Genomic DNA, 8,538 nt, shown 5'->3' on the forward strand with positions numbered 1-8,538 from the left:
CCTAATACCCAATCTAAACCTACACTCTTGTAGTTTAAAGCCATCCTCCCTTGTCCTATCACTCCATGCCCTTGTAAAGCCTCGTAAGGATCACATTCATCTCCCAGCATCACTTCCATCTCCCAGCTGGTAGCAGGAGCCACTCAGCCTCTGGAGCAGGCGGGGAGGCAGCGCTCACCTGGCTGCTGCAGAACCGCTTTTAAGTCACTTTGAGCTTCCACCCTCCCACAAGAGCTCCTGCAGCAATGTTCCCCCTTCCTCCCCCTCCATCAGCAGCCTTGCAGGTGCCAGGCAGAGCCTCTCTTCCCATCCCTGCAGCTCTAAATTTGCCTGGTTGCTGAGCACGTCTATTCCAGGCAGCCGAAGGCAGGCGAGGCGAGGGAAGCGAAGCGCACGCAGCAGTCGCGTCGTGAGTGGCAGCGCTGCCAAGTTCTCCTCTGATACAGCCAGTTCAGGCAGGGAATGTGTTTGAGCTGCTGCTCCAAGCCAAGTAATGCCACTTGTGAAAGAAATCGGAAAAAAGTTGTTTCCATCCCAAATATCCAGGCAGTTCTCAGTTATATGGGGACATGGGGAAGCAGAAATAGCCATTACAGCTGAAAAAAACTACTTGGTAACAAATGTGGATCAACAAAGGGATCAAATTTTAAGAGTGAGGTCAGGACATGAAAAAAAAATACCATTTTGGGATACCAATAAACACTGAGAATTGACATAGTACAGGAAAACAAACTGGTCACTCTGGTCTCACACCAAGCCCTGCTTGCCCCGAGCAGATCCAGGAGAGCCTGCAAATGCTTCTCAGCCTTGGGCAGGAGCATCTGTGATACGGCTAATCCGCAGTTATCCCAGGAGGATTGGGGGCTGACAGCAGGGCTTGTCTTCCCAGTGGGGAGGGGTGGGAGGATGCTGTGCATATGCTATTTCCTCCCCCAGCAAAGCCAGGAGCGAAGGCACCAGAGATGGGAACGGATTAATCAGTTTTCTTACACATGAAATCCCAGCCATCATTTAGACTGGGCTTCCAGAGTTCATACTGAGGGCAGGAACCTGGAAGGGTGTATAGTCAGGAAAGCCATTTATGTCCATCACATCTTATCTCCTACATATTGAAACATAAAAACAGTCCCTCCCTCCCAAGAGTCTTAATCCTCTAGACAGGATTAAAGCCTATCAGTCAAGAGCTACCCCGGAGAGAACAATCCCACATTTGCTGGGTGATAGCTGAGATGGTATCAGTAAGGATCAGAGAGCTTGGAGAGGAATTAGAGGGGAGCACAGCAGCCTAAAGGTAAAGTAGGAGAGTATTTTCTGCTCTTAGCATGCACGGTGGCATTTCAGGCAAACCCGCTCCCAGTTCCCATTTTCATGCCTCGTTAATCTCAATGGTACAATCAGAGTGATGCCAGGCCCAGCTCCATGTGTCTGGCTTCTCTCAGCTCCTACTGATTGTAATTACAGGCAAATAGATTTAATTGGCTTTCCACCCCAGGTCCTGGGCACCTTGTGGCCCCCTGGATTAGAAGACACTTTGGCAAACACTGGCTGCAGCCAGACTGGGCTGTAGCAGTGGCATTTCTCCACCTCTCACTCTGGCAACGGCCTCAACCCTTGTGCTTGTCATTCTTTTGTTACTGTCACTTCGTGGTGGCCATGAACTTCTGGACCCTCATCCTTGTCAGCTTGCATGGGAGTGCCCTCTGCTGAAACAACAGCCTCCTACAGAGGCAAAGCTTTTCCTCCAGTTCCCTTCACGCCATTAGCACGTCGCCTCAGAGATCTGGAACGCAACCCAGGACAGATCACAACCCAGACAGCAGGCAAGGGAATACAGCCCATTTAATACAGAGAGAGCACAGAAAGGTGGACTGAGGCATATCAGGTGGGCAGGAATGAAACAACAGGCAGGACAATGTGTAGACAGACCAAAGATTGCAGAACTGAAGGGGTCACATCTCTCCAACACAAAGCCACCTCTTCCTTTCTCCGTGCTGGACAAAGTCCTGAGGTCTTGTCTCTGGAGGGCAGAAGGAGGAGGTTGGAGAGAGTATCTGAAGCTGGAGGAGCTGCCCTCAGCATGCTCAGTGCTCCCAACAGCAGAGCAAGGAGAGGGGCAGCCACTCCAGCTGGTCCATGCTGGAGAGAGGAACCCCAGTGCAAAGAATGTCACGAATGTCACGGCTGCCTCAGTGCAACTCACCAGCCCAGCCAAAACTTTAGGGAGCCCCACCAGCAAAGATGAGCTCCAGGGCAGCCTGAATGTCCCCCCCAGTGGCCTGCAGGGCTCGGAGACTTAGTTCATCATCGTGTATTCCCATGTCTCGCAGCTGCTGGAGCTGTGGCTGCCACTGGCTCTACACACAGGAAAGAAAAACAGTTAAGGTGGGTGTGAGAGTCCAAGCAGGGAAAAAAAAAAAGTCTTCTCCACAGCCCACTCTTCCGTGCTGCATTCTCCCTCCTCCTCTAGCTCACAACCACAATGCTAAGTGTGCAAACAGATCCCGAAAGCTCAAATTCTTCCTGAAAACTCCCCAAAATCCACTATCCCACCATCCCATTTCCAACCAGTACTTTTATAGTGGTCTCTCATGCCCCCTCCAGCTTAATGTCCTGCCACAGGAGGTGGCTGGAAGAACCACCTCCATGCTGTAACAGTGGGATATGGGATTCTACGGGCTCCTGAAGGAAGAGGCTGTGACACTGACCTGCAGACTGGGCTGCCCTGAGGCCTGCAAGGCATGTTGTAAGGCCTGGCTGAACAGGTCATTGGTGATGGGTGTTCCTGACTGGACACTGGATGACATCGGGGATGTCCCAGAGGAATGACCCTAGGAGGAAATAAGTTGTACACCAACCAGGAGAACACTCAGAGGAACCAGAGCCAGCACAGAGCAACGCCTGCAGCACCCCTCCATCCTCAACCTCATATGGAAGAGAACTCAGCCACGAGGAAATGAAGCAGCCAGGTGTCCCAGACCTGAGCCGGGCTTGTGGCTGTTGTTACCTGGGTGCCAGGGGTGGGTGTGTGGGAGCTGCTCTCCGGGGTGCTGGCCAGTGCCAGCGCAGTCGCCAGCTCGCTCTGGGTGATGGGCCGGGGTCCCGCAGCCCCCGTGTAGCCCAGGGAAGCCGGGCGGGAGCTGGAAGTGCTGCTGGATGGTGTGGACCTGGTGCTCTGCATGGAGGAAAAAAAAAAAAAAACAAACCAAAAAACACACCTCTGATGTTGTTGTTCGTGTCTCAGTAAAACCTGGCTCACCTGTGCATTCCCACAGATCCCTTTCCTAAAACACTCAAACCTCACCAGTGTGGAACTTTTTAGAAATAAACATGACAGGGTGGGATGTGCTTTTTTTCCACAAACTCAGCTATGGAAACTGGCTGTAAATCTTGTAATATGTCATTCACCAGCCTAAAACCACAGTGTTATTAGCCTGTAACAAAACAATTCATTCTGGAAAGGCACTTCTTTGGCCTAAATATCCAGTTTCTCTTAAAAAACACTTTGTCCTTTGGAGAGGAAGACTGCAGAAGGGCAGGGAGCAACATTCCCACGCTTCTCATCCATACACAGCTATCCCTGCATCCATTTGGCTACGAAGGTGTTTCCTCTGAGAACATGTGCTGTTTCATTCTTATGTTGTGTGTTCAGCACTCATGAAAATCCTCTCCTGAACAGCATCCAAGCATACCACAATCAATATGTTTGTCTCCACAATACCCTCAGGAGCCAGAGCAGCTCATGCTGTTCATCAGGCAGGAAGAGTAAAGCTTTGGAGTCTCAGGGCTACAAGCTAAACCTATACTGAAAGCCCACAACAGATGTTCCACCCAAACTGACCACTTACCTGGTGGAAATCATCTTCATCGTCAGAGAGACCTTCAAAGAGAAAGCCACCTGCAACCAGGAAGGAGAATAAATGGTAGGAATTAGGTACCAGATGAGAATCCCATGGAGTTAGGAGAGAGACCTCAGCACCAAGAAGTTCATGTGCACTGGGAGACAGGTCAGGCCCATTCTCTGGGCACTGCAAAGGCCACAGCCAACACTGAGCACACACACAGGGCTGGAAGAGGCCCCGAGGACAAAGTGCCCCAGGTGAGTCTCACCCAGTCCAAAATCTATCAAACCACAGGAAGTGTTTCCAGCTCAGGAAACCAAACCTCTTGTCCTTCCAAACTGGGGGTGACTGTGTCAGTACAGCACAGATTGGGGACTGCCCATCCCTGGAAGTGTCCAAGGCCAGTTTGGACGGGGCTTGGACAACCTGGTCTAGTGGAAGGTGTCCCTGCACATGGCAGGGGGGTGGAACTCAATCACCTTTAATTACCCTTCCAACCCAAACCAGTCTGTGATTCCATGATTTTACACTGGCCTGCAAATTCTGCAGCACATCATTCCTGAAGGCTCTCCATCACCTGCGTGGCTGAACGTACCTGGCATGTCCCGGTAGGAGCCAGAGGACATGGCTCGGGAGGATGTCTCCGGGGCTGGGAGCGGGCTGCTGCCAGCCACTGAGTGCAGGACAAGGACAATGGCATTCACAAGGGCAGGGTGAGCTGGGATCAGCCTGGAGAGAAACAGGGGAAGAATCAATCACGTACACAGGGAAACTAAGAAATCAGCCCTTTAAAGCTTAGGGCACAGCCATCCCCACTGGTTGCACCAACACCGCTGGTGTCCAGCACAAACACCTCCAGGCAGCTGAGTCTCCTTCTTGATCCCATGTTGACCTTTCCATGGTTCACATCTCCCACATACTCTCATGGGAGCAACTCTGGTGTGAGCAACCAGATCCAGATCTGAACTCATGATCTGGAGACAATGATGGCCCTGGCTCCCACTAACTATCCTTTGGTTTAATCCAAATGGTACACCTCTCTTTCCTGCTGCTGAGAGAGAAGTGTCCTGGTCTGAATCCTGGTGTATCCATACTGGCAGGCAGGAGCAGAGCCCTCTCTCCAGCCCCAGAGAGAAGCAGTTGATGCACAGTGAGACAAAAGCACTGCTGAGTCACTGCCCCAGCTCACATGAACTTACGTGTCCAACATGTTGGGGTCTGCAAACACTGAAAAGAGATCCTTGTCTTGCAGGACTCCTGGAAGGGACCAGGAAACATGATGGGACAGGATACAAGAAACAGGAGACACTCAAACAAAAGCCATTTTGTTTTTCAGGAACTGAGTCACAAGCAAACACATAAATACTCTTATTATTGTTCTCTCTCAAGCCTTTCACGTCTTCCCGGAGAGACTTTTGACTACAGCCACACATCCAAGGGATGGGGCCTTCCCAGCAGATCCCATGGGTTCTCCACCTTAAGGGCAGAATCCAATCTGACCCCCAGCTCACTCCAGCCAGGCTGTGATTGCATCCCAAATTCTATCTGCCTCAGACTAGTATCATCCCGGGTCAGAACAAGCAAGCTAAATTTAATGGACATTTTGGTAACACTCTGCAGCAAGGAGAAAGCATTCATCCCTACTGTTCCCTAATCCTTCTGAAGCCAACACCCATCCCCAAACATTCCCAATGGAGCACAACTTTGACACCTGAGCAGTCACTGACTCTTATGCTCCACAAAGGGATAAAAAAAGGTCGGTTTTCCGAGACAAGGGCAACACTCCCTTTCCCCCATCAGGAATTATATCCAGATTCGGCTTTCTCTCTCCCTTCCCCCTATTAGGAATTAAACCTTTATTTGGATCCTCAGATCCTCTGGACCACATCTAGACTCACCCAAAGCAACAGGGTCGCTGCTGAGGCCAGGAGTAGCTACAATGATCTGATCCAGCGACTCCTTGTTTCCCAGCATTTTGAAGACCTGCCAGGGAAACCAGAGCAGACCAGCAGCATCACCCAACAAGGCTCCACTGTGGGATTCTCCTCACAGGGAGGGGACAGCCAAAAATCACCCCAAAAGCACAGGAGGAAGCCCCACTCACTGCATCTCTGTAGGCAGGGCTGCTGTGCAGAGCAGTGTGCAGAACACGGAATTCCCGGACTGCTGCCACCTTATCCACAGGCTCTGAGGAAAGGAAAACAACAGAACAAAACACAGTTCTCCCTCTGTTAGCTTTAACAGCCATTTGACATCCCACTGGGACTTCCATGATGCAATTCTTTAATATCCTTGGGTTCAGTTTGTGTCTTGGTACAGTTACACAGAGTAACAACTTACTGCACTGTCAGGTAATAAAAATATACAGAAATATCTTCCTACATGTACCAAAGGAGTTCTATTAAAGACATAACAAGACTAAACCACTCCAGTTCATTCTACAGTCAGGAAGAGCAGGAGCACACACAAGCCTGCTCATCCCTGGAGCTGAGGAACCAGCTTTGCTCCAGATTGTCTTGCAACACCCTAAAATTCAGGCTGTTAAGGAAGGGATAGTCCCTCTCCACACTGCATGGCTCATTCCTTAACTCTTCCGTCAGCAAGAAAATTAATACCCATTTGCTGCTGTTAGAGGTGGGGAGCTCCCAAACAAATGGATTAATTCCGCCTGGAAACCTCAGGAATGAAGCAAGAGAAGCTGTTCCTCGGTTCCTTAAAAACATACCCCAAAGAGATCCAAAGGGTAAACCCCCCCCCCCAGTCTGCTCCTCACCCGGTTTCTGATCAGGCTCGGGCCAGGACTTGCGCAGGACATGGACAGTGGAGCCAGACTGGATGCCATAAAAATCCAGGGTCTGGTCATCCCTCAGCTTCCGGCCACAGTAGATCAGGTCTAGGGGGAGAAACACCCAAAGATAAACATCTGTGACCCCCTCAGAAAGGACTGAGAGCTCTGGGGGTTATTGCTGCAGCTGCTCCATCTGGCCAGGGAACAACACAGGGAAGCTGTGGAGCTGAGGTTCAGGGAGGAAATCATGGAGTTGATACACAGAACGTGACTTTGCCACCTCCCCCTAGAAGAGCCAACCTCTCTCAGTTCTCATGAGAGATCTCACCAGGACACAGAGGTGTTTGGAAGCCCAAAGACTCCTTAACGAGGGCACTGACACCACTGGAGCTCTGTGATCCCAAGAAAATAGGGAATATTCTATCCAAACCACATGGTATCAGATTTCTGTGTGCAGCAGAGCCCCTGCAGCACACTCTGAGTCCTCACCCCGTGTTATCTGGCTGTGCTGAGCCCTCCCACCACCACCACCAGCAGCAGGATGTTGTGTCCCAGCCGCAGCGAGGACGGGAAAAGGGTGTCCTCAAGTGGCAGGACTGTGACAGGATCCAGGCGGGCACCCACCGATGAGCTCGGGGTCCGGGATGGACTCCTGCAGCTTCCCGGTGATAAGCTGCTTGAGGTGGGAGATGCTGCACCCGCCCAGCGGGCACTCGCCCAGCTCCGTCTCCGGGAGGTGCAGGATGGATTTGGGAGCCAGCGGCTGCTCCGCCAGCTTCACGGCGATGTGCCACTCGGGCAGGGACATGGCAGCCTCTCCCTGAGCGCGGCCAAGCCGGACTGGGACCTGCAGAGCTCTGGAACGGGGGAAAGTGGACCCCAGTGAGACCCCCCCCACCACCCAACAAACCCCTGAGACAGTTGCGGGAAGCCGTGCCAGCCCCCCCCGCCCCCGCGGCGTAACCGGAGCCCGCCGGCCCTCAGGAGGGGTCCCAGCAGTGCCAGCCCCAGACCGACCCTTCTCAGGGGTCCCGGCCGTGCCCCCACACACCCCTCAGCTCGGGGGGTCCGGCCGTTCCCCCCCCCCGCCCAGACCAGCGCTACCGCAGCCCCGCGTACCAGAACCGGAAGTGCCCGCGAGCCGCGCGGTGCGCGCTGGGAAATGGAGTCCGCCAGAGTGAGTGGGAACGCCCTCTGCCGGAGACGCTGCTGATTGGCTGGCGTGGCTATGACGAGCCAATAGGAGGGTGACCGAAGGTTTAAAAGGAGGACCGCGGCCGGCGCTGTGCCCTGCATGGCGGGGTCACCTTTAATTAACCACATCTCATTAATTAAGCGCCTACCATCCCTCCCGCGTGGATGAGGAGCTCCTGCAGATAACCCCCGAACGCAGCAGGGACGGGCTTCCCCAAGCTGAGCGCTCTTCAGCATTATCTGCTGCCCCATCTCCTCATCCTCTCCCAAAAAAGGAGAGGCCACTGCTTCAGCCACCAAATCCTCTGCCAAGGCTCCAACTTTTTCTGACAAGAAGAGCTGTTTGTGTTCTAAAAAAAGCCAAGTTACCATGAAAGTCCAGCCAGGCTGCAAGAGCCACATTCCAGGCACGCTTTCCTCCCTAACAGCTCTTAAAATGGTCCGAGCAGCACCAGGGGCTGTGACAGGATTTAAAGAGAATTTAGAAAACAAAATTTGGGTAAGTTTTAGCTACAGGCCAGGCTTGAGTACAAAATCTACCACACAATAATTCAAGGGGACAGAGAACCCACCCTGAAATAAAGCAAAATCAGCTCTTCTAGTGTTTAAACCTTGGAAGTTTATTTGTTTTCCTACAAAGGAACCTAAAGGTGACAAACCTAAAGGTGACAAACCTAAAGGTGACAAACCTAAAGGTGACAAACCTAAGTTTAGTGT

At 52.2% G+C, this 8,538-nt stretch overlaps 1 protein-coding gene across 2 annotated transcripts; it reads right to left on the reverse strand.

The window, feature by feature from the left end:
• Window positions 1–1,820: 1,820 nt before the first annotated feature.
• On the reverse strand, window positions 1,821–7,816 carry UBL7 (ubiquitin like 7). Of its 2 annotated transcripts, none has more exons than XM_017817056.1 (12): window positions 7,747–7,816; window positions 7,252–7,484; window positions 6,613–6,732; window positions 5,944–6,026; window positions 5,738–5,822; window positions 5,039–5,096; window positions 4,435–4,568; window positions 3,846–3,895; window positions 3,005–3,172; window positions 2,706–2,828; window positions 2,201–2,354; window positions 1,821–2,017 (listed from the first exon to the last, which is right to left on the reverse strand). In XM_017817056.1, the coding sequence occupies exons 2-11, from the start codon at window positions 7,433–7,435 to the stop codon at window positions 2,217–2,219; spliced, it is 1,143 nt and encodes a 380-aa protein (XP_017672545.1). In that variant the 5' UTR covers window positions 7,436–7,484; window positions 7,747–7,816; the 3' UTR covers window positions 1,821–2,017; window positions 2,201–2,216. The 2 variants fall into 2 exon arrangements, with proteins under 2 accessions (XP_017672545.1, XP_017672546.1); XM_017817057.1 differs by lacking the exon at window positions 7,747–7,816 and adding an exon at window positions 7,679–7,705.
• Between the last annotated feature and the right edge of the window lie 722 nt (window positions 7,817–8,538).

This window comes from Lepidothrix coronata, unplaced genomic scaffold (assembly GCF_001604755.1).
Source record: "Lepidothrix coronata isolate B3197 unplaced genomic scaffold, Lepidothrix_coronata-1.0 Scaffold58, whole genome shotgun sequence".
Classification (NCBI taxonomy): domain Eukaryota; kingdom Metazoa; phylum Chordata; class Aves; order Passeriformes; family Pipridae; genus Lepidothrix; species Lepidothrix coronata.

Bases quoted from the DNA above. Each gene is read 5' to 3' on its own strand.
- UBL7 (XM_017817056.1), bottom strand. From the start codon at position 7,435: ATGTCCCTGCCCGAGTGGCACATCGCCGTGAAGCTGGCGGAGCAGCCG. The intron at 5,823-5,943 runs GTGAGTGGGGCT...TTTCCCTGGCAG, and splicing joins GCCCTGCCTACAGAGATGCA to GTCTTCAAAATGCTGGGAAA. The intron at 2,355-2,705 runs GTCAGTGTCACA...TCCTGTGTGTAG, and splicing joins CAGGGCAGCCCAGTCTGCAG to AGCCAGTGGCAGCCACAGCT.